The sequence below is a fragment of the Onychostoma macrolepis genome, chromosome 16 (genome assembly GCF_012432095.1).
Source record: "Onychostoma macrolepis isolate SWU-2019 chromosome 16, ASM1243209v1, whole genome shotgun sequence".
Classification (NCBI taxonomy): Eukaryota; Metazoa; Chordata; class Actinopteri; order Cypriniformes; family Cyprinidae; genus Onychostoma; species Onychostoma macrolepis.
In genome coordinates this window covers 15,671,258-15,696,666 of record NC_081170.1, presented here as the reverse complement: position 1 = coordinate 15,696,666, position 25,409 = coordinate 15,671,258, and the positions used below count along the sequence as shown (strand labels likewise).

General features: G+C 39.3%; 2 protein-coding genes across 5 annotated transcripts; one reads left to right on the top strand and one right to left on the bottom strand.

The window, feature by feature from the left end:
• The first annotated feature begins 372 nt into the window (after positions 1-372).
• glipr2l (GLI pathogenesis-related 2, like) lies at positions 373-6,666 on the top strand. 2 transcript variants are annotated; one of them, XM_058746719.1, is made up of 7 exons: positions 373-434; positions 897-1,035; positions 1,128-1,315; positions 3,705-3,813; positions 3,899-4,002; positions 4,315-4,392; positions 5,920-6,666. In XM_058746719.1, exons 3-7 carry the CDS (start codon positions 1,303-1,305, stop codon positions 6,078-6,080), a joined length of 465 nt encoding a protein of 154 aa, XP_058602702.1. In that variant the 5' UTR covers positions 373-434; positions 897-1,035; positions 1,128-1,302; the 3' UTR covers positions 6,081-6,666. The 2 variants fall into 2 exon arrangements, with proteins under 2 accessions (XP_058602702.1, XP_058602701.1); XM_058746718.1 differs by having other exon boundaries at positions 897-1,315.
• Positions 6,667-6,853: 187 nt separating this feature from the next.
• On the bottom strand, positions 6,854-24,447 carry nacad (NAC alpha domain containing). Of its 3 annotated transcripts, none has more exons than XM_058746717.1 (10): positions 24,164-24,447; positions 19,119-19,233; positions 9,512-14,290; positions 9,170-9,418; positions 8,971-9,056; positions 8,441-8,512; positions 8,190-8,336; positions 7,907-8,038; positions 7,552-7,674; positions 6,854-7,164 (listed from the first exon to the last, which is right to left on the bottom strand). In XM_058746717.1, the coding sequence occupies exons 1-10, from the start codon at positions 24,248-24,250 to the stop codon at positions 7,150-7,152; spliced, it is 5,805 nt and encodes a 1,934-aa protein (XP_058602700.1). In that variant the 5' UTR covers positions 24,251-24,447; the 3' UTR covers positions 6,854-7,149. The 3 variants fall into 3 exon arrangements, with proteins under 3 accessions (XP_058602700.1, XP_058602699.1, XP_058602698.1); XM_058746716.1 differs by having other exon boundaries at positions 8,971-9,059; positions 9,170-9,415; XM_058746715.1 differs by having other exon boundaries at positions 8,971-9,059; positions 24,164-24,446.
• Positions 24,448-25,409: the final 962 nt, after the last annotated feature.

Below are 25,409 nucleotides of genomic sequence, written 5' to 3'. Positions count from 1 at the left end.
TCGTGAAAAACGTCAACAGTCAACAAGTAATCTTGGAGAAATTCGGAGAAATATGCTTTTTGTAGTTGTATTTCAACACTACCTAAATAGTGATCAGTTCTGATATAGGATGAAGGTAAACAGAGTACTAAGAAACACGTTACAGAAACATTTAATTATTTACAAAATGTGAACAATCATATGAGTAGTTGAAGCTTAACTTCGTTCAATTTTACTACCTGCTTGAAATAATCCTTAAAACAAAACGCGATCTGAGGCGCTCACGCTAATAATTTCTGTTCCACTGGCCCCGCCCACGGCGTTCTCCTGATGAATATTCACGTAAGCGCCACCCAGTGGAACCAAATATTTCAGGAACTGAATATATTGTAACACCGGAATGCACATTTTCAAAGGAGAATAACTGACTGTAGCATTGTTTTTCAGATAAACAGGTATGTTAACTTAGCATGTTTCTTAAATATCTGCAAAAATATTATGGTATTTTTATGCTTTAGTAGAGTCAAAATCCTACACACAGCACAGTGATAATGATAACAACAGAAATGCATTTAGCAATTGCATAAAGGTAAGTGGCACACTCTTAATAGAAAGTGACTGTCATAACAGATAAAAACAAACCAAATTTTGCATATAATTTTATCTGTTTTATAATTTTATTTTAATATAATCTGATTTATTATAGGACTAAGCCCATTTCCTTTTTATTATAATGTTTTTTTATTTATTTTTTTACTTTATCTTTAGAAAAAAAAGCAGGATTTGAGTTTATAATCTTTATTTCAGGTAATAATCTAACCCTTTCATTCAGGGCTTGGTTACAATATTTTAAAAGCTTGTATGGCACACTCATGCTATCGGTTTGTATTTGGCTTTACTCAAGTGTGTGTTTTCAGCTCACTGCTTCCAGCTGAAAGCAGCAATGCCAACACCATATAAGGCCACTTGGCTCATACAGATGATGTCATCACCACAGTCCTGACTGGAGAATCTCCTTTGCTCTGTACAAAGTGTGAGAGAAAGAAAGTGAAGGAGGTGTGGTGAAGAGGAAAGAGATAGAAGATAACATACATTTGTAGGGAATGCTAAAATGGACTCAACTGAAGCTTGTTTGTAACATGTTTTAGTGTGTGGCTTCCAGAGAATGAAAAGCTAGATGCTACTTGGTTTACTGGAAAAACACAAGAGAGAAAGAGAAAGAGAAGAGAAAGATACGGGTGGGGAAGAAGAGTGAAACATTGCAACAGCTGCCAGGGACTGTGACAGTGAGGGAACTACTTGACTTAGAGGAGTCTTCTTACCATGGGGAAATCAGGTTAGTGCACAATCCACTTCTAAACTCTCTCACTTTAGCATTTGTGATGTTGTCAAATATATATTTTCTTCAGTCTCTGTCACTGCCATCCTCTGTTGTTGAATGAAGTTTTGTCAGCACAGGTTGAGTATATGCCAACTTTATCACGCTGTATGTGTGTGCTGGGGATTGTTAGCTACTCAATCCTTGCTTTGTTTGAGGGATAGCATCATGTTGTTGGATTTATGCCTTCGGCAATAGTGGCAAGCACAACTGTTTGGCAACATTTGTCCAGTCTAAACGTTGTTGCAAATAGAGAGTGCAGGTTTTGAATGTTCAGTCTTCTATATCAAACATATATTATTTATCAAAAGTACTAAAATATATTTTATATAAATCATTTTGTTTAAAACAATTAAATGTAGTTATTTTTTTATCAGAAATACATTTTGAAATTTTTGTCATCCAAAACATACTGAAAACTTTTAACATTTTATTCTAACATCTTATTCGAGGACTGTAAGGATGAAAGAACCTCAGATACGTTGATCTCCTGAGAAACAGACAGTACAAACATGCACGGGCATCTTCGAGACACCCCACAGAGGTGCAGGAAACTTCCATTTGTTTCTTCTTAAATCCCTTCACCCATCCTTCCTTCTACTCAGTCTGCTCAAAATGGTCAATAGTAGATTGTAATGTTCCACATTAATGCAAGTGATATATACAGTAATCTTTGGTATCATTTGAATTGTCTCAGGGTGACTGGTACAATGGTCTCATTCTTATAAGAAGTAAACTAAAAGGTAATACAGATCCTAAGAGTTTAGAGATTTTTTGCACACTGTAGAGGGCGGGTCAGTTCCCAGTGTCTTTCATGCAAATTACCATCTGTCCCAAAAGGTGATAACTCTGCTTGATCAATGCAAATTCCAATTGTTAGTTCCTGTCTCCATTTCGGGGGATGTTGGTCTTTGTCTGAGGTACTTAAGGAAATGTTGCAAAAGGATCAGGGCCTTCTGTAGCTGGAATGAGCCCGTGGTATGAAGTGTGTTCACACGCTTCATATTATGTATTTTTCTCAAGTCAGGTATGCATCTTACTCTTAGATTCATCTTTGAGATTTTGATGTCTTGTATTGATTTGATATCTTTGAATTGGCTGTATAATTGGCATAATACATATTTACATGACTGATAATAAATTGTTACATTTGATTTTAATTCTGATTTACTCTTTAATTATTGACTCTAGTAGATTACATTTGTATCCTTGTTACTGCATTTCCTGCGTCAGGTTAGTAACGGACTAGGATTCAGTTGAGATGGAGCATAGGGCACACCAACTGTATCTTTAGAGATCCGGCTTACACTTGGTATTAGTTCAAGTGTACTTAGATTGTAAGGGCTAAAAGGGAATTTCCGTCTAGGTCAACTGAATGTTGTTTGACCAACCTAGATAGGGTGGGCCTAACCTCTGTTTATTGTAATGTTATTCTAGCTAAGTGCACATGGGGTAACCATGGCATGACCATACTAAAGCTACTATCAGGGAAAGTAATGTTGGTCGGCTTATATCTGTAGTAGTGGTCGTGACCTCTGACTAGAAATAATATTGCTTTATTCAAGTGTGTACAAATCTATGGGGGCTAATTAAAGGTACTTTTAGAATGAGCAAGAATAGGAGCGGCCGTCTAAAGTATTAGCCAATTACCTCTGTCTAATAACCAAGACTGATGAGAATGTGACCGTAAGATACGCTAACAGCTGAAGTGATATCTTTTGAGCGACATGAGCACCCGAATGAACGAGTACAATAATGGTAAAGAGTTAACTAGAATAATCAAATGTCATAATAATAATTAGAAATGAACAAATAATCAATTGGCATTTCAATCTAAATTAGAGGTCATAATAAATGGAGTCAGATTTGAAGTTAACCTAAATTGAATAACTTTGCGCGCTGAAAAGACCGAACATGTAGGAAACCTTCATCCACGATTGGATACGTCCTTGGACCAAATTCGTGGACCTTACAAGGACCAAAAATCAAACATAATTGATGGCTGTGTAAATGTTACATTACTGTATATCCAGCAACAGAATGTTAAAATGTACATTACAAATAATTAGATTCACTTGTATTCTCTACATTTCAATGAAAAATAATTTGCTAGAAATTAGGATATGCTTCAATGGCTATTGTTTTCCCTATTTCTCCCCACTCATATGGCATGGTGGGCTAAATGAAGGGACATCAAGGGCCCTGGTTTGGACATCTCTGTTGTCAAACTAGTACTAGCCTGGAATAATACATATTTTAGTCTGTATGTTTGTTTAATTTAGCAAAGAGTAAGAAAAATTGCAGTGCTTTCTAATCCCTTGCTATTGTTTCCCTGTTCATTTTGCAGCCTCCAAGCTTTTTTGTGAGGAGGTACTGAAGACTCATAATGAGTACAGGAGAAAACATCAAGCCCCACCTTTAAAACTCAGCAGTAAACTGAGCAATGAAGCAGCGCGGTGAGATCTTTTCTCTACTCTTTGCTGTTATCTTTGTCATTGCTTTCATCTTTACTAGAGTTTAATGCTCTTCAATGTCTTGTAGATACGCCGAGAGCCTTGCTAGCACCAGGATTCTGAAGCACAGTGTCGAGTCTAGTAGAGGAAACTGTGGAGAAAATTTAGCATGGGCATCTTATGATCAAACCGGTATGAATCCTCTTCTTCTGTTTCAAAATGTCCATCTGAAACGTATTCACATGTAAGAGTGCAGACTGTCGTCCTCTCCTCTTTGCAACAGCTGGGGCTCATTATGAATTGACTACCTCCATGTTCAGTCTAAAGTTGATTACTAAGTAGATTGGAATGTCTGGGCAGTCTGGGGTGATTTGTAAATGCATAGTTGCTCATGTAAAGCTTCCTTGGAATCTCCAGTTGGATTTACTGAAATATTGCAATTAAACAACCAGATTACAATTACAGATTCTGCGTATCTCTGTGTATGTTTTTGTGTACCGACAGGTAAAGATGTGTCAGATCGCTGGTATAATGAAGTGAACCAGTACAACTTCAACCAGTCAGGATTCTCCTCTGCAACTGGTAAGAGTATTTACAGCAGTGGCTCTCCTTGAGATCTACCTGCAAAGTTTACTCTCAGGTCTTATCAAACACACCTGAACCAGCATCTTAAGGTCTTTATGTGCAGTAATACTAGACTTTTTACTTCATTCAAACTGCCCAAAACCTCTCTAAAATCAGTAAAATAACCAGAAATCAGCAACTAAAACCTGAATACCAGATTCCCCTGGTTTAGGATGTTCTTTTTAGCAGAGAAGTAATGTAAACATCATTTATTAACCTCTTGGCTCAGTACTCAAAAAAACAAAATTGAAATCTTAATGGTTTGCAGTGCTTCAGGAAAGTGGAGTGGATGGTGTTTTTTTTAAAGTAAGCATGAAATCAAAATTGACCCTATTAGCACACACATACTAGTCAATTAATGCATGCAAGTTAATCCACAGAAATATGTGTCTTTTGTAATCTTTAAAATCTGAAAAGTTTCTTATATGATGAGGTCGGCTTGACAGTTTGAGCAGAACATCCTTAAACAATACCCGCCACATCAGTCTTCTGTGAGCTAGAGATAGTGAGGATGTGCACTAAAATCAAGCCCCACCCACTATTTCTGTTTCACTCAGAAATGCCACAGTACTAAACTTGGTCACAACTTTTGCATACTGATGTATTGTTTAGAATTTATTTTCTTAAAACAGAAGCACTAGTGAGTGACAATATTCTGTATGTGTCATGTCATCCAAAATAATTTTGCATTGAACTAAACTTTGCAGGTATGCTGATTTCCATTAACACGACTGAGCACCATTTTTTTAGATTTATAACCAAATATAATACGAATACATACAGCAGATAAGTTTGGCCCAGACAGTGTAATACAATATTCTTCAGTATTTTTTTTTTTAATTTGTAAGATGTGACTCATCCTATTGGAATGAAGCTTTCCAAAGCCCTCCCAGGCACAGGAAATTCCCCATAAAATTCAGCTATGAGAAATCTCTTGCAGTGTGATGTCTCACTTACAGCTGTTAACTCGCCCCTCAGTTTTTATTCATCTCACCTGTCATCAGCTTCAGCCTGTAGGAAATGAGTAATACTAGCCACCACCTCAAGAGGGTAGAACGCTTTTGAAAGAGTCACAATTCTACAGCAGCTGATTCAAAATCTTCTGGAGTAACTATATTGATTGTGGACAACGTCTATACTGACTCTAAATCTTTAAATGTGGTTGGGAATTTAGGAACGGGCGTTCCTGTAACTCAGTTGGTAGCATATGGTGTTGTCAACATCAAAACTGTGGGTTTGATTCCCAGGGGTAAACACAAAGTGATGAAATCACCAGTAATTAGCTTTGGATAAGCATTTGCCAAATGCATAAAATGTACTTGAGTCTCTTATTCCACTCTGTCTCTCAGCATATAAACATTTAACTGAGCACTAACACAAGTGCCACATGGTTTATGGGAGTCAAGACAAGCATAAACACTTTGTGACAATCACACATCGCTGCAATACACACCAATTAATGAAAGAATCATTGTTTTGTTCTAGGTCACTTCACTGCAATGGTGTGGAAAAGCTCAAAGAAACTTGGTGTTGGGAAAGCTGTGGCCTCAGATGGTTCTACCTTTGTAGTGGCACGTTATTTCCCTGCTGGCAACATTACCAATCAGGGCCACTTCCAGGCCAATGTCCTGCCCCCTAAAAGCTGATCCAAATGTAGCTGGACACAATGAGAACGAAGGTAGGGAGGGGAACTGAAACAGAATGGGGAACAGCTGAAATCAGAGAGACTTTTACCTGGAGCACCAAACACAGCGATGGATGGCCTTAATACACAAATCTTACTTGAAAAAAGAGCTTCTGTCTTTACATTTTTAGGCTTTTATTAACTTGAATATAAAGAGGCTTACAGGAAACTAAATGTTTAAGCTAATGCTAGTTATACTTTCCATAAAACTAATTTCCATTGTGTGCCTGTTTGTGTATGGGTGATGTCAACAAAACAGTATTAGCAATGTTGTTGTTTTTTTTATGAGTGAAGCAAACACGGATATAATCACATACCTCCACTGCACTAAAATATAATGTGAATGATTCTTTTGGATGCAGTTTTCATGCTGAATGTGAAAAGTGTGTTACCCCACAGGACATTTAAATGCATGAGATGTCGCAGAAATAAGTTTTGGTAATGTTCATCCCTTTACATAATATACTGATCATTCATCATTATTACTTTGGTCATCTCTGTGTCCTTGTATATTGATATGGATTAAAATTGACAGTGTTCAAATAGTCTATCTGATGTCATGTTTGCATTCAAAATTGAGTAAAAATATTATCTTTGATTTGTAGTCAAACAATTACAACTTTAAAACATGCTAAAAACATGCTTCTATAATAAATTTAAGTGGAATTTCAGTGTCATGTGCACTCTTTACGATTGCAAGATAAGATAAATATACATATACCCCATGGGAAAGTACAAGAAAAAAAACTTTAGGTCAGATTCAAGTCATCAGCTTTGAGGACATGAGCATTTATTTCTACAATCCTCTGATCTACCATCTGAGCCATTAAGGCAATATTAAAATTTGTTCAAAATGTACAATGATACATTTTTGTTTGTAAGGTGCATTTATATGACTCGTAGATAATGTTGGGAAACGAACAGCTGTGGTTGTAACAGGTTTATTTCAGCAGGAGTTTGGGCGGTGCAATATAGCAGCATTACTTAGGGAAGAAAACACGCAAGGGGTGGGGAAGAAGTCTTTTCCTCTTTTACATGGTCAGCTCCTGAGAATAGACACACAAGGCGAAATATCAATAGCAATCAAAGGGTTTGCTAATATTTGTGAACCATCGCTGTATTTACAGGATCTAAATAACTAAAGATGCCCTTAAAAAAACCTTGTGTTAATCGTAATCACAGATTACAAAAAAAAAAAAAAGAAGCTTAATAAAGGGACTAAGTTTTGTTTTCACAGTAAAAAAAAAAAAAAAAACCAAAATTGGAGTTAGTTTGTTTGCTTAATTTAGGAACAACAAAATGTCTGGGAGGTCCAAAACAAACAAAATACATTTAAGAGGGACTCTATTATAGTCCCGTTTTATGGTATTTTGAATTAGAGGGAATGTAGTGTAAACAAATGCTGAATGGCTAATATAAAAGCAGTTACTCACCATAATGGCATTGACGATGTCGTTCTTGTTGTGGCGCAGTGCACGGACTGCTTTAGCTCGAGACACGTTGGCCTGTGCCATCACCAACTCAATATCTCTCTGCTCCAGCCCACCCTCATCCAGCTTACAAACAGACAAAGAGAATATGGTTCATCTTAATTCAGCTGCTTCATTCATTCAAGCATATTTCTAAAAGGAAAAGGCCATCCAAAAATGGTGTCTTTATTTACTGACATTATTTCAAAAAAGAAAGACACAAAGGTTTGGAATGAGATGAAGCAAGTAAACGATGACAGAATGTTAATTTTTTTGGGGTGAACCATCCTTTTAAATGGAGGAAATTAAAGATTTATACCTCCTCCTCTTCCTCACTCTCTTCTTTTATTGTCAGGCTTGGTGTGATGTCTGACGGCAGAGGTGAGGGGTCAAGAGGGACCTTAAATTTCTCTGCCGCTGCCTTGTGTACCTGTTGTGACAGGTCTTCAATCTGAGAAGAAGAGACAGATAGAAAGCACAGATCAAGGCATAAATATTTAAATATCCATCTTGCAATTGGAAAACTGTGCCACTGTAGCCAGATTTTTGGAAGATATCCTTGCATATGCAATCAGAAAAAAAAATAATAGGAAAATACTAACCTTGGCCTCTCCAAAGACTATGTAAATATCTGAGGCAGGGCTTTTGAACACATCTGGACGTGTAATAACAAAGAGAATATTCTTGGACTTCCGAATGGTGATGCGTGTCACTCCGTGGATCTGTTTCAGCCCGAGCTTTGACATTGCCTTGTAATGATAACAACCACATGAAGGAAGAGAGGCTAGGTCAGGGACTTTGTGCACAATACAGTGAGTCTTAAAACTGCATGAAACTGCATTTGCAGTCCTACCTTTCGTGCTTTTTTCTCACTTCGACTCTGTTTGGCTCTGCTCACTGACTCATCAGCAGGAGAGTGTGAGAGCTATGAAAAAAGATGATATGAAGGATAAAGAGAGCATAGTAGGACCTAACATTGTTCATACAGTAGGCTCAAAAATATTTATTTTTTTAGTAGTGATGCATGCAAGTATCTTTGCTGATGCTTCCAACTAATTCTCTTCTGCACTCAAGTAATTAATTGCTGCTCATTCAATTTACTTAATTTGAAAATTTATACTAGCTGTCCAGTTCCACTTAAGGGTTATTTTTTTAAATCAAGGTAAAAAAAAAAAAAAAGCATTTAGTGTTATGTGCATGTTGCTTTACTCAAAAACTTTACACAGCAAAGGTTACTTTATAAACAAAGTAGTGTTAGTATGCTAACATGCACTACTGCTATGCCAACTTGTAGTTAATTGTAAGATACGCAACTGGGATAGTTTGACATGTAATTGAGTTTTATTCAATTCACTCAAGATCACTCATGAATGTTCAGCCCACCTGTGGATTTGAGGGTCTCAGCAATGTCCCACTGGGTTCCTCTAGCTCAGGTACTGAGCCATCACTGTCTGTTTCATTACCTGAACCTACTAAAGGAAAGAAAAACAAATAAACACTAAAATTGCTTTGCTAGAGACCATAAAGAAGGTACTTGAGAAAGATGCTGATGCCTTATGGCTAAAACAGATGATGAACATACTATTGTTTTTGAAGGGGAGATCCAAGTCCTCTGGGCCTTTTGATCTGTAGCTAATTGGGCACATGTCTCGCTCTATGCTCTGTCGCTCAGCTTGCTTTGTTTTTATGAGGAAGTCTGGTCTTGGACTGATGCAGGGGAGCATCTCTCTTTCATCTGGCTGATTCTGTGTTCTTTGGGCATCGTTACTGTTTGTTTGTCCAGTGGATGTTGTGGACTGGGACTGTTCTGTTCGGTGTCCCTTGCATACTACTAAAGAAAAACACATGATGTGTCTACAGTTAAATACTAGTGATTCCTAGGATGAAACAAACTCAACAACTAAGGAAACAAACAAAAGTTTACCTGAAGGGTTCTCATGTTTGCATGGTTTTGCTGTCATGACTGTTTTTTCACTTTCATGATCGCACGTGTCTTGAATAGGAACCAAAGTTGGTGTTTGTTCCTCTGTTTCCCATGCTGCTGATTCTAAACTGGTTATTCCAGGAGTCCGAAGGGGACTTTGAAAGTCAGGTTGGCTGGGTTTGTTGTCTGGAGCTGTATGTGAGAAGGCAGCAGATGTTTGGGAGATGTCATGAATGGGCTGTGACTCCTGAACAGGGGTAGAGAGATCTTCCTCCTGGACAACTGTGGATGAACATGTTGGAGAGACCCTGTCTTGTTCTGAGCTGTCCACCCTGAGGGATGAACTGCCCCCTACATGATTGTCATTGATGTCTCTTGTGCTTTCTGTCAAACTTACTCTGCTCAAAGAACTGTCTGGAAGTTCTTTCTGCTCATCTGGCCTTGTAAGGTCTGTTGTCTGAGATACAACCACTGGCTCTGTATGAACAGACTCTTTTGGATCAATATAGCTAGGGTCAGGGGAGTGAAAAATTGATTGTTCTGGTGTTTGATCAAGTTCACTGTTCTCTGTTATAGAGGCTTCCCCTTTCTGCTGAGTTTCACCAAATTCCTCTCTCATTGAAAATATATCACAACTTGGCACTTGATCACCTGTAGTCTCCATTTCCTTTCCTTGGCACTGGATCTTTTCATTGTCCATTGAGGCTAAATCTGCAATGTTGGTTTTAAGGGCATCAATTACCTTTGGTTTTGTGGCATGACCTGAATTAGCAATCTGTGCTGTTTTTGGTGTTGCCTCATCACCGTCAGCTTGGGAAAGACCTGATTTATGGGAATCATCATCATCAATATTTTTGTTCGGCTTCATAAACAAAACTTTCTCTGTAAAATCTTCTCTCTTTTGACATGTTTTCAGTCCCTCGTTTCCCTTCTCATGGGAGTCTGATTTATCTATCTCCTCATCCTGAGTGTCAGTTGTAGTCTCTTGTTCAAGAAGTTGTCTGTCAGTGGTTTTAGCATCATCAGTTACGGTTTCATTTTTGATGTGTGCTCTTAACTGAATTACTTTCTCCCCCACAACCTCATTTGAAGACCCATCATAGGAATTTGTCTCTTTATGTGCGACAGAAATCTGTTGGAGAATTGTTAATTCTGAAGAGTCAACAATTTTTACTTCAGTTGCTTTCTTTTTGAATGTGAAGGTGCCAAATGATCCTCCTTGCAAGTTGAATTCAAGCTTGTTTTCTGAGACAGAGTCATTGTTTGTTAAGGTAATCTGTTGAGAATTTGAATGACCCTGATTTAAAACTGGATCAAAATTATCTGATTGGTTAGAAGTGACTGTTTTTGTAGAAGATCCACAAAGATCAGTGTGTTCTGAGGAGACGGTTGCTGTTAATGTGACCACATCAGGTTTTTGACAAGATTCCAGATCCTGAGACTGTTCAGAAGTTATTTCATCACTTTCCTTCCGTAATGTGTCTGAAGATAAATCCTCTGGAATGTTGAAGTCTGTATTTGGAGTTTGATCTTTCACATCTTTCCCTTCATCTGAAAGCATATTCAAAGTAAGGTCTGATGGAGCACTCAGGATTAAGGGCGTGCAAGTTTTTTCTGGATCATTCCACGATGGCACCAGATCTTTATCAGAACTGCAATGTATAATCGGATTGCTCTCTGGATTTTGAAGGTTATTTGCATCATCCTCACCCCCTCCTGCCTCTGAAAGATCTTGAATCGATCTCCAGCTGGCAATGTTTGACTCAACCACACCAACATCAATGTCTGCCATTTTCTCAGGGAGGTCACAATACCGGTTGTTGTCCTCATCATCACCCATGACGTCTTCTCCAGTGGCAATGTTATGAGTGACTGGCAAACCTTTACTGTGCACTGATCTAGCTATCTCACACATGAGCAGATTTTCAGCCTCAAAGTCACAGCATTCACCTAAAGACAAGGGATCCCTTGGTGTCCAACTGCCAGGGTAAAGTTCCCTTTCTGTCATACTGCTCTCAGAGTTCTCTTTCTTTGGTGAAATGACAAGTCTGCTGTATGTGGAGCAGGACATATTTTGAGAGCTGTGGTTTACATCATCATTGCCAGGTTGATTCTCTGTCAGATTATCTTGATTCATGGAACGTTCAAATGGTAAAACATCAGTTGAGGTTAAGTTATCTGGCACCTCACACAGTTCAGGATAGGCACAAACTGGAATGTTTGTGGGGCTGCAGTCATCCAGGTATGTTAGTTGGGGGACTCCTTTATTTAGGTCATTGGTTGCGGTTTCTGCTAACTGCAATGATGTATCCACCTCCATACCATTTCCATTTTTCTGATCCATTTCCTGGCTATCATCTACGTTAGTCTCGAAGCACATGTCAGCAGCTGTAGCACCTGCCACACAGGAATCAACAGGACTATTATTTTGTTCTACTTTGTCTTGATCAACAGCTAATGTTGGATCTTCTGTGGCAATCTGCTGTGCTATCTCTGAAGTTACTGTGACTGTTGAGGGATCTGTACTCTGTTTGCCTTCCTCATCAATTGTTTTGATCTCTGCAGTTGATTCTTTTGAAAGCTCACCTTTCAGCAACTTTGTTTCTGAAATTTGTTGTGCAATGACACTTTCACCATGAACACTGCAGTCTGCCAGATTCCCTTGCAGTTCTACACGTGGAAGCTCAGATGATCCGGAGGATATCTCCATTTCACTCTCACTGCCAGAAGATTCGGGTTTAGCATGGCTTACTGACTGCACAGGTTCATCCGGCCCAGGGAACTGTTGGGAGAGTTCAGCATGCTTCTCTGTGCAGTACAGATGGTCATCTTCATCCCCGTTATAAGATGTGGAATCAATTGAGTCCTCAGTGTCATCCTGATAAGCAAAGGACTCATCTACACCCTCGTTTATTGAGTTCTCTGAAAGGGAATTTAGGAAAGATGCAGAGGTGTCATCCTCAATTGGTTCTTCCACTTCCTTTTCAACCCTCTGAGCTGCCTCTTGTTGCTCTGCCCCGTCATTATCCACAGCTTCATCATCACACTCATCTTCATCATCCTCATCATCATACTCATCTACATCGGCTTCCTCCTCTCCAGCAGCATATGCATCCACATCATTCCCCTGCTCATCATCAGTGGGGAACAGGGTTATATCCACGGAATCTGCCTGGAATATCAGGCTTCCATGGAATGGCAACATAGAAGCAGGAATCATTGCGTCACTCCCAAGCCCATCCTCTCTAGAATAGCCATGGAACAGAGGAGGAGAGGAACCTATCTCGAGATATAAACTATTACTTTCTATGTCTACAGTCTCTGGAGAGTGGGAGACAGGGGTTTTGCTCTCTGCATCCAGTGCTGCAGCTGCATTATTGTCTGGTGTTAGGGAGCGATCCAGGCTCACAGATGGCTCTGAGAAACAGGCATTGAAATCCATTTCAAGACTTTGATGTGGATCACTAAAAGCTTGAGTTCCATCAGGGGCTCTCTGGAAATTGCTAGGCCTCAGAGAGCCCTCAGACACCCCTGCGTCCTCCTGGCAGTCTGTTCTTCTCTTACTGCTGCTGCTGCTCTCTTGTGTGGAATCATCTTCTGTCACCCAATGAGGACTACAGGTGTCTCTTGTTAGTATATCCACTTCACAGGCCTCATCTTCCAGCAACTCTGGCAAATCAGGTTTACCCAGACAAGCATCCCTCTCGTTACCAGTTCGATCATCTCCAAGCTCGTCGCCAATCTCTGAGAGGGACCCCACATAGCAAGCAGGAGCTTCTTGCAACTCTGCCTCAGCTGTTAAGTTTGGAGAGCATGAGTGGGAGGTGCTGGAGGTGTATGAAGTCCAGCTGCCTCCCTCAGCAGTCATGTAGGAACCAGAGGGAGAGGTAGGAGGGGAGCATAGATCAGATTCATCAGTTGGGGAACCTGGACTTTGGCTCGGGCTCCCGGGACGCCATTGTTGCTTGAGATGTGAGCAGTAAGCCATCTTAATGGGGGTGGAAGGGGCTGTATAGTAGCGATCAGGATCTAGTCCTGGAAGGACACCAATGCGTTGTGGGTCAACAACATAGGGAGGCTCGGAAAATGACAAGGAAGGCACTTCACCCTGAGATAAAGACAGTGGCTCTCCCTCATTGTCTGGGAAAAGAGTACTGCTGTCTGTCAGTTCGGCATCTCTCACTTTGGACTCTAGGACTTGACATTCGAGTATCTGACCTATGCTTTTCTCTTGTTCTGGAACTGAAATTGAACTCTTAGCCTGATCTATGGTAGAACTCACCTGACCAGTGTCTAGTTTTGCGTTTTCATCCAGCCCAATATGACATTTCATGGAAGGCTCTGAGGGCTGGTGTCCTGAACTAGGTGTAACTTGACCTATCTGCTTTCCTAGCAGCACTCCACTTTGGGTCTCCATGTTTCTCAGCAGTGCCTCTTGCCCCATTACCACCCTTGAGTCCATGGTCTCTGGCTCTTGAAAGTCACTTTCTATTTCTGATCCAGTGAGGACTTTGATCCGTTCCATTTTCATAGGACCTCTTCTGTATGCTCCTCTACCAAACCGCCCTGTTGGTCGGCCAATATTTCCAGAATACCCTTCTAATTCAAAACTTGCACCCTCAGGCTGTGGGCGAGGAGAAGTGGTTGGTTTGGCCATTACCAGGCGGGGTCCAAAAGGAGTACATAGAGGGGAGAGTTTTGGAGGGCTGCTGGGAGAAGGACTGGAGGCGCTGTCTGTTGGAGTTGAGGCTGAAGAGCTGGATGTTTGACCAGACAGATCTAAAAGATGAACAGAAAAAGAATGATTACATTTTGTCCCAGATATGAAAATCTGCATAGATTTAGTATTGAGGTGACAAGTCTCTGTATGAAAATTGTTTTGGCAAAGAAAATCTTTATACTGTTTTTGACAGAAATCTGAAACATCCTGAGAATATAGTATATTATAAACCTTTTTTGAAAAAGGCTTCAATCAGCCAGCTGATCTTTTTTTATCCATCTGTGTTGCTCCAAACATGAATAGTATTGCCACTTAAATGTCACTGTATGAAATATTCAGTACAGCATTGCAAAAGGTCATCTGAACTGCAGATTCATTTGAAGGGTTTTAAAATGAACTGTATGCAATAAATCTAGCAAAACAAATGAATTTCAATTTCATATGACAACTAGCAGCACTATCCAAAAGTAGTGTAATCTATAAGGTAGGATAACATTACATGCCATACTTATGAAAAGGAAAAAAGGAAAGGAAGTGACGTGTGGCATCCCATACTTGGAATTTATGCTCCGCATTTATTTAACCCATCCAAGTGCACACGCACACAGCAGTGAGAAGTGAACAAACACACACACGTTTGTTTTTGTGAAAAGTGGGGACATCCCATAGGCGTAATTGTTTTTATACTGTACAAACTGTATATGCTATTGCCCTACACCAACCCTACTCCTTACAGGAAACTTTGTGCCATTTCAGATTTATAAGCGTTTTGAAAAGTGAGGACATGGGGTAATGTCCTGAAAAGTCACCTCCTCCTTGTAATACCCATGTCAGACCCTTGTGATTATACAAATTTATGTATAATACACACACACACACACACACACACACACACACACACACACACACACACAGCAGTTGGGGATTCAGTGCCTTGCTCGAGGGTCTCACCTCAGTCGTGGTATTGAGGGTGGAGAGAGCGCTGGACATTCACTTCCCCCACTTTCAATCCCTGCCGGACCTGAGACTCAAAACCGCAACCTTCGGGTTACAAGTTCGACTCTCTAACCATTAGGCCACAACTTCCCTATGCAAGTTGTGATACCATGGCCATTTGGTATGAGTGTTTTTACATTTCACGATTAAACTATTGTACTTGTCTTCAGGAGGAGTGAGGGTTTTTGGTGGGGGTGTGATGAGGCCTGAATGGTCAGCCCCATGGTGAGCATTTTAATGCCCAGGGAGTAATTGGACGTCTTTGAGAAATAGGGCTCTTTTTTGCCTGCACGGCAAACTCAGAGTGACAGCATGGATTTTAAAGAGAGCAAAATAAGCAGCAGTGTCAGCAGAAATATTTCTTTTTCCTCAATGGATTTCTAACACCACATACACACACAATGTATTTACATGAAAAGGATGGAAAAGTTAGACAAGTGTATGTGTGGGTACATGTACTCAGATAACTGAATTAGGGAAACTGTTTATTTTAAAATACCTAACCTAACACTTCATTGTTGAAGAGCATGGAAATGTCAATGTCATAGCAGTTATGATACAGGCAGTGCCAGTCATGTACCTCATTACACTCAACAGCTGCATGACATTCACATGACATTCAGTGCATTTAAATGTGTTGAATTCTAACATGATTAGCACAAAGTAGTTCCTGTCAGCTCTTCGCCCACTGCGCTCATTATCTGACAGGTTTGTCTGTGGCAAAATGGAGTTATTAGATTATTTCCCTCTTCTCACATCAATCTCAATTCCCCCAGCATCACAATAACCTTCCAATAGACTCAATGTGGATTATCATCACAATCTCTTTTTGTTGACTCAATTTCACACTGCTACATCACCATTAACATGTTGTATCGGACACATAACGGTTTTGAAAAATGTGATCTTTGAAAATACACCACTGATGTGTTGCTGGGACGGAACGATTTTCTAAGTTTGTCCCTGCAAATTGCAACATCAAAGACTTGGCATGCAAGCAGATTAACCTGAGCACTTGAAAACATCAGCAACACTAAAAGGCAAAGTTGCAGATCTAAATAACCTAAGGAATGTAGGCTTGCTTGTACACACACACACACGTCTTTATATACACTCCTTTAAACTGATGTTTGCCTCTGTGTTTTCTCATTTGTCCATCGTCTTCTTTGCCCTTCTCATCATATGCATCACTCTCTAAATTTCCTTCTCTGTGTCACAATCTTATGCCCTCCCACTTGTCTCTCCTTCTGTGTCCTAAAAACGTCACTAGAGGGCAGATCCATCTTATTGTGCCATAAGAGTGTGCATCATTGTGTGCGCACATCACCCAAACCATTCGAGCTAAATTGTGCATGTGTGCATACTTGACAGCATTTGTTTGTGTGTGTGTGTGTGTGTGTGTGTGTGTGTGTGTGTGTGTGTGTGTGTGTGTGTGTGTGTGTGTGTGTGAGTGTGAGTGTGAGAGAGAGAGAGAGAGACTATAGGCTAATTGTTCTGCTTAGTCATGATTCAAAACGATAACGTCACGCCTTCTGTTTTCTGCACAAGGCAGCACTGTTTTGGAGCTGTATGCAAAGCGATCGCTGTGTGTGTGTGTGTGTGTGTGAGAGAGAGAGAGAGTGTGTGAGTGTTCACAAGTGAGAGGGGCCTTTGTTGGCTCAAAACGTAATTTGCAGTGCAAAAATCACTAGAGGGAAAGGCAGAAGTGTGCAAGTTCTGCGCACTTTGTCCTACTCCAAGTTACACCTGCTCGAGGCACCTCCTCAAATAAAACAGCAGATGGACTTATGTTTGTGTATGCGTGTCTGACCTCTTTCTTGATTGCCCTTCGGTCTCAGACCCCTGCTGTTTGCCAGGTAGGATGAGCAGGTGGTGCTAGAGTTCACCTCTTTGGATCCAAATCTAAATCCTGTGATTTTACTGTTAAACATGAACTGGAATAATGGAAGCAAATAGACATTCTGAATGTGGTTTCAAATGCCATACGCTTACATACTTGCGTAATACAGCAAGTCCAGAGGAATATCTGATGCAAAAGGGGCATTCTACAAAATCTTTCCTTTTCCGTTGATTTCAACAGACGTCAAACATCAAATTCTGTTAGTTGATGTTAAAATTGTGGTGAAGAAAGATATGCATTGTTTACATTTAAAACAAATGCTAATGAGACTTTCTGAAGCAGTGGCTGATTGAACAATGCTTTGTCCTTAGAGACAAGTGAATCTAAATGATGAAACATTCCTGTTATCTTACCAATACATTCCCCAATGGTAGGTCTCTTGTGTCAGCTGCAATATGATACTTGTCAACAAATAAAGCTTTGATAATACTTTCATTGCTAAAAACTTTCATGATTCATAGCTTTTATTCGGAGAAAGTCACAGTGGGTTATGTATGGAACTGGCCTTGTTAATAAACATGCTTTACAGAACAGCCTTCAGCACAGACAAATTAACCCTAGTTGTCTGATCATCTAATGTCTGACCTATCCGATTCCTTGGTATGCGTGTGTGTGTGTGTGTGATGTAATTGAGAGGGACTGAATAGAAGCAGGCCAAGCAAACCAGATCAACATCCACTCAGCTTATCTAGCTCTCATACTGTGCAAACACATTATTCAATTAAAGAACATCTCTGGTACTTCCACAGTCCCTTTAAATATTCAGTAGCAGTTCAATAACAATGAAATGGGAATAAAGAGATCAATTGGAAATGGAAAGCCCTTGTTTTTGTAACAAATGGGTGTGGATTGTATTCTAGCAGATGCACTTATTCTTTTCTGAGATATCAAGTATATTTTAATGCTGACAATAGAAATTATACACAAAACTGCATCATAGCCAGGTGGGCCTGCAAAAAATGCCATCATATTCCACAATGCTATTCAATACCACACCCTTATCACCACTAAACACAAACATTATTGTCCCATCATGCCATTGTGTTTTGTGATGCCCAATTCAACACATATCGGATTTAGAGGCAGAACAAATTTTTACGAGCACTAGGTCCCAGGTCTCCTTTCTTATTAGTTCAGTCATCTAAAGATAGTGCCGACAAACTGTCACACATGAGGGTTCTCTTTTTTAGGGCAATCTTTCCGCTCGTTCAAACACACACATACACACGCGCGCCTGTATGCTTAATGGAAAATTCCATGGCTTTTTGTAAATTGTGCATTTTTGCCAGTTAATCAAATTTAAAGGTGATAAGCCTCTGTCGGAGCACCCTAAGAGTCCCAAACGTCCCAGCAGACAGTTTGATAAGCATTCACTGCATCAGGACAATCAACTCCATTACAAACCATGTGCCCAGAATTTAACCACCTACCATTAGCACGAGATGGAGTAACAAAAACTGTTAAAGCAACTAATCAAGCTCAGTTAAATGTAGTTCAAGTATACATAGATCTGTCATTTGTGACAATGTTATTTATTATTTGTCATACATAACATATGGGTGTCATTCCCTCAACAAATAGACAGCATCTATATCTTATTCTAAAGTAACATCTTAAATCAGATCAGTGTCATTTCATGCAGGCATGTTATGGACACCTATACACTTGTCCTAAACAGCCTTGATTCCAACTGATGCTGTAACTTGGGGTCCTGAGAGTGATGCTGTGTCATGCTCTTGTAATTGCAGGAAGGAAGGAGGAGTGTGTGTGTGTGTGTGTGTGTGTGTGTACGTACTACAACCACTTAGCGCACAGTGCTCTTTTAGGACTCTACTGGATGATGTTTCTGGGTGCGGCTGGATGTGTTCCTGATTTCTGGCTTACTGTCTTAGCAGATAATTATATTAGACACATGCTTTGAGCCGAGCATCCTTTGTGTACTTCCACTTATGCCTCTCACATAGCATGTTGTGAGGTGTGTGTTTGCTTACCTGGTCCTGGCAGCTCTGATTGTGGGTCTCCAGAGTCCAGAAGGCCCTGCGTGGGGCCGCTCCGATGTGCAGTCTCACCAGGCATATCTGTGTGGCACAGCCTCTGACGCACTGCCTAAAAAACAGGAGCCAGATAACTGAGGACGGAGAAAACGAGTATAGGATGTTGCCTCCTCAACGCAGAGATACAGATCCGTGTTCACTGCGTGTGCATTTATGTCCGCGTGCATGTGAGAAAGAGAGAGAGAGGGGCTGCAGAGCCACGCCGGTAACAGCATGGGAAATCTGAGCGTGAGCTGCAGTATTCTCTCTGATTACGAGAGAGCCCGCCCCTGTCTCTGTCGCTCTCATTACCCCTCCCTTCCTCACTGCCGTGCTGCCTCATAACCTTGCTCTCCCCCTCCCTCTCTCTTGCGCTCTCTTCTTCCCTCCTGCTCTCCCTTCGGCAAGTGGGTCTTGGACAATGATGTCAGCAGATTTCTGTGTCTCTTGGAGGCTGGGGGATAGTAATACAAAACACAGCAGGCAAAAAGATAGAGATGCTGTGCACTGAAAAAATACAATCTAATCTGATAAGCATGCTAAAAAAAAAAATGTTTAAACTAGCCTAAGCTTGTTGGTTTTAGCTGGTTTAAGATGGTCTCACAGCCTGGCTAAGCTGGTGTTAGTGTCAAAATCCCCTCTAAAACCATCAAAACATATTGGGAGACCGGTTAATGCTGGTGTTTTTGGGGCAGTTTGGGTCCTCCTAAAATTAGCTCTCCATCAGATATCAGTTAATATCAAGTACATACAAATAATTTTTATTTTAAATATAATGGGATATTATGTAGTGCTTAATAAAACAAATTTTATGTAATTCATTTCAAATGGTAAAATGTTAGTTATTTAAATTACATTGTTAATTTATTAACTAAATTAAATGGTACATTTAATACTTGATTACATTAAAGATTGTTATGAATACATGTAGGGTAAGTGCAAATTCGTAAACTAAGCTATCAGGACAATCTGGTATATGCTATGCTAGTAGATAAGCTAACTAAAACAGACATTAATGGTCATTATAATGTAGTTCAAAGAACATTTATCATATCATGCTTTTGTAGGAATTGTAATCAGGCATTAATAAGAGTTCCCATTAAAAGCAATTTGAGCCAGTAGGATTGCTTGGGCTCCTAATGGAGACTTGATTTTGAGGGAGGAACTGATTTATCACCACAACGGCATGAAGTTGCGATTATTGTGGTGTATATCCAAGTGAAATGGATTCCCAAACAAAAAAAAATGTGGGTGGAATTCAAAGGGATAGTTCACCCAAAAATGAAAATTCTGTCATTAATTACTCGCCCTCATGTCGTTCCAAACCTGTAAGACCTTTGTTCATCTTTGGAACACAAATTAAGATATTTTTGATGAAATCCAAGAGCTTTCTCACCCTCCCATAGACAGAAAGGGTCCTATCATGATCAAGGCAAAGAAACGTAGTAAGGACATCGTTAAAATGGTCCATGTGACATTAGTGGTTCAACCGTAATTTTTCAAAGCTATGAGAATACTTTTTGTGTGCAAAGAAAACAAAATAATGACTTTATTTACTTTATCAGAAAGCTCTCCAATTTCGTCAAAAATATCTTAATTTGTGTTCCGAAGATGAATGAAGGTCTTACGGGTTTGGAACGACATGAGGGTGTGTAATTAATGACATTAGTTTGGGTGAACTATCCCTTTAATTATTTCCATCAGAAATCGATTGGATTATTGTTGTTTGCTATTCTTGCAATCTCATGTGAGTGACAGGTTGTCCATTCCTTGAGTCGATGAACATGTCATCACAGATGTTAATGATTATTAAAATATTTAATAATGTGCAAGGATAAATGGTAATAAACACAATATACCATACAAAAAATAAGAAATGTCAGTTTGATTTCATGGTGTCTTAATTTATTTAAAAAATAATAATAATATTTACTGCTCTAATATTTATTTATCCATGCACATCACAATTTTTAATTATTATTATTTACATTTGCAGCACTTAGCAAATGACAACGATCCAGTCAATTCTTAATGGACACAATCACATCCCTGTCTCTATATGTTTTCTTGTTCGAGAAGACATTTCACAGTAAGGACGAAAATACAAAAGAAAAGATTGCAATTTCCATTTCATTGCCAACTTTAAGACCAGCAAACCAGCGTTGGGTGTTATTTTTTTCAGCAAGAAGCAGTTACATGACAGCCATACTGCAGACAAAAAATAAAATCTTGTTCTCCACTTCCCTCTCTCGATACAACACATACTCACTGCCCAGGGAGCACTTCATCGGTTTTAGCATCACGCATTTGATAACAGTTTGTCCAATGCTGAGATGTGTGCTTGGTTGTGACAGGTTGTTAAAGTGAGATACTGTAACTATAATATATTGTGCTATATAATGTGTAAAAATCATAATGGAATTTATAAAACAGTTTTGAAGTATCTTAAAATGACAAAGAAGTAGAAATACTCTTTGAATGATAATGTTGTTTCAAATCAATGAGATAAAAACAACATCTTTAAAAATCAATGTAACTGTGCTTCATGAAAGTGAGAGTGAGGGATACTGCAGTAAATTTAGCTACAGCGTACAGGGCTATGTTTCCACGGCAACTGTGGGGGAGAACTTGTGGATGCTTTAGAAAGGGAATCCAATATTCAGCAGGTTCCAGCACTGGCAAGACTTAGGGACTTTCCTGAGTTTTTCTTCTAATTCTGCCCCTCACTTTCTGTTTCAAACATCCGGATCTTTCTCTGGAATTTTAGGGAACTGGAACAGTCATACAGAGTGATAAAGCACTATTCACTTCTCTCAATACATTTATATATATTGAAAGTGAAAGTGAACAAGAATAGAGACAGACACATAAAGATGACTCTCTAATTAAATTAGAGATTCGATTCAGAGAAGGGTCACAGGTTTTCCTGATAAAATGATGGATCAGTTTACTTAGAAATTCCCAGACACTACGTGAAAAATATGTTCATATGTGCTTTACAGTAAAAACCATGTGCGGAAATTCAATCCATGCGAGTAAATTCAATATTAGTACTCAATTTAAGCTTGTAGAATTTAAAGTTTGAACTTATAAGTATATTTTACTTGGAATTGTTTGTCATTTTTACAAAGATTGTTTAAGTAAATATCAACGTCATGATCCCATTGTTCCCATCATGCACTTGGGCATGAATAATTAAGGTAACAATTTTTTTTTTTTGCTGTTTTCGAGATGCATTTACACGGTTTTGTTGTTGCTTTTGTTGTTAGGTTAAGTAACTTGCTGTTTTGTGACATCTGGAGTTAATTTTTTTTTATTCAAAATGACCCATTCATACTCAAACACCATTTACTGATTGTCACCGTCATTGTGCATCATGTGCCACGTATTCAGGTCTCTGTGTTCATTCAGTTAATAACTATATTGAATCAATATATTACCTTTAAAAGAATAATGAGCGTTTAACTTGCTTACATACATGATTGTACCTTAACCACATGCATTATTGGCTGTTTTTTTCAGTGTTATGTTGTTTGAGTAAAGTTTACAAACCTTGACTGAGTGAAATGTACTTGAGTATTGCAGGGTAAACTTAAAATAATTAAGTAGAAATCACTCCTCAAACTCTACCTGGCCACGTTAAATTCACTTATTTCCTTTGCTAATTTTACATAACTTAGTTAAGTAGATTTGACTTAATTCTGTATTTAAATTTCACTTAATTTTTATTTTGCAAGTTTTTGCACGCATATTTTTAAAGTAAATTTAAAGGGATAGTTCACCCAAAAATGAAAATTATGTCATCATTTACTCACCCTCAAGTAGTTCCAGACCTGTATGAATGTCTTTGTTCTGCTGAACACAAAGGACGATATTCTGAAGAATGTGGGAAACAGAGCAGTTCTTGGGCACCATTGACTTCCATAGTATTTTTTTTCCTACTATGGAAGTCAGTGGTAGCCCAAAACAGCCTGGTTACAAACTTTCTTCAAAATATCTTACTTTGTGTTCAGCAGAACAAAGAAATTCATACAGGTCTGGAACTACTTGAGGGTGAGTAAATGATGACAGAATTTATTTTGGGTGAACTATCCCTTTAACTTCTTGTTTTTGTTTCAGTCTAGTTTTGTGCAAGCCGGTCAAGTTTTTTGACACCAGATTCAATAAAACATTTGAAATGTGTGCTAAATTCAGATGACCAAATAAAAAAAAAAAAGACAGGAGAGGGCCTTCTGTCATAATAGATAAATGGTCAAATAAACAGAATGAGAGATGTGTGGATCAAATAAGGAAGAATAACTACTTGTCACTTCCCTGTAGCCTGCAGAGAGGTCAGCTCTCCTTCATTCTTCAAGGCTCTTCAGAGGGGCCCCTGCATAACTCAGTCTGACTGAGCTAACCCGAGTTGGGGTCGACCTGCCCTTCAAGGTAAGGAAGACTAGAAGGACTAAAACAGAAACTTGTTTCCTCTTGCACTGATGTCACTGCCTGGCTATACAAACATGCAGTGAAAGCCCTTACCAAAAAAAACAGTCATATTTAAAATTATACATGAAAGGAGCTGAGCTCATTAATGTCATATCATAAGGCAAAACAACAAACAAGTTTATAAGCAAACAATTCGATTAAAAGCTAATTATTTTAAACCAGAGTTGTATTTTTCTTATAGGCCTAGCTAGCTAATGACAGTGGCATTGATGCCATGATGCATGATTCCCCAAAGAACCTTTCAGTGAACAGCTTTTTTTCCCCCCTATTGTGTAGAACATTTTAATATTACTAAGAACCATTTTTCATTATAAAGAAGTTTTCGTGCAATGAAAAGGCTCAGTTTATCTTAAAGTTTCGTCAGGAAACCATGTAGCTATGTCAAGAAATAACCTTTATTTTTTTAGGAGTTTAAAATCTTCATCCCTTGGCAATTTTTGATTTCTAGCAGATGAGCAGACTTCTTTTCCAGCTGGGGATGTAAAGTTGGGCACAGTTCGGAAAGAAAAACTTACCTGGTGTTCCTTTTCAGTGAGAGGGCCGGGCAGGGTAAACAGAGGTCGGGCACAATCTTGTGAAACTCTCGCCAAATAATGAGCCATGGACTCTGTGTTTGATTGTCAACCAAATAGTTTGCAATAGATTAACATTATTTTGCATACTTTCGAACTATGTCTATATTATACAACAGTTACGTGCTCGAATGTGATCGAACAGTGTTCAAAGCGCTGAAACTGTTTGTTTCATTCTGATTGTTTGTGTTTTCGCGCGTTTTTGAGCTGTTGTCTGCTTGGCGGTGATTGCATCGTGAAGCCAATAGATGGCAACAAGTGACTTCTTTAGGAAGTCATTGAATAATTTTATTAAAGTCCGTGTAAAGTGATATTAAAATATGTGTTCTGAGTTTGTCACACAACAGAAAAATGTGTTATTAACCACCCAGCCAAATTTAAATGATAAAAAAAAATCGCCAAGTAACTAAAATAAGTTATCAAAATCTTTGAAAAAAACCCAGACTCTCTGCTCTCAAACGCTGGGGGCGTGTCCGCTGTCGGCGCTGAAACCACGCCCACTCGCGGGAAAGCAGCCTTCTCTCTCACCTGTCAAATACGTTACAACCTGAAAGGATGCTAATGATACTACCTCTAGTAGCTTAATTGGATTTATACAGCCATACATGTTTGAGCGTGCAAGTTCGTTATTTAATTGTAGACGCGCGGCAAGCGCGCTCAACGCGAGTCGGCGCTGCAGTAAGTTGAAACCTTCTCGTCGTCAAGGCTGGAAGCAACGGCAAACACCACTAGAGCGCAAGCTCTGGTGCGCTTTGAAAGAAGAGAAAGCGGTACACCTCGCGTTTCTAGATGCGAATTATGAACGCTCCATGTTTTTAAATTGTATGTATTCTGCCACGTTTTGATTGACAAACTAAGAACTTGACCTCTCAACATAGTTATTATAGTGTTAGGGGCGGGGCCACGCTCGGTGGCTCCATTGCGTCATCGAGACACCGTTTTAGCCCCGCCCCCCAAAAAATCCTGAACACTGTTTAACGGTTTAACCCCACAATTCATTACTACATAGTTCAGAGTCTTTGTAATGTGTTTCAGCAATACATTTCCAACATTTGTAATGTGTTTAGAAACAATTCTCAGAATTCTCTTTACATTCTAGAAAGTCCACGTGTTGCTCGGTGAACGTTTTCGCTGGCGAAGCAAAACCAACGAAGTGTAACCTTGAATAATTTGGGTCTAAAATGTAAGT

Coding starts and splice junctions, on each gene's coding strand:
- nacad (XM_058746715.1), bottom strand. CDS start 24,250: ATGGCTCATTATTTGGCGAGAGTTTCACAAGATTGTGCCCGACCTCTG. Junction 9,060..9,169: donor TCTCCCCTTCAAAAACAATA/GTATGTTCATCA, acceptor TCTTTCCTTTAG/TAGGTTCAGGTAATGAAACA. Junction 8,337..8,440: donor GTGAGAAAAAAGCACGAAAG/GTAGGACTGCAA, acceptor TATCATTACAAG/GCAATGTCAAAGCTCGGGCT.
- glipr2l (XM_058746719.1), top strand. Junction 4,003..4,314: donor GGCATCTTATGATCAAACCG/GTATGAATCCTC, acceptor GTGTACCGACAG/GTAAAGATGTGTCAGATCGC. Junction 4,393..5,919: donor AGGATTCTCCTCTGCAACTG/GTAAGAGTATTT, acceptor GTTTTGTTCTAG/GTCACTTCACTGCAATGGTG.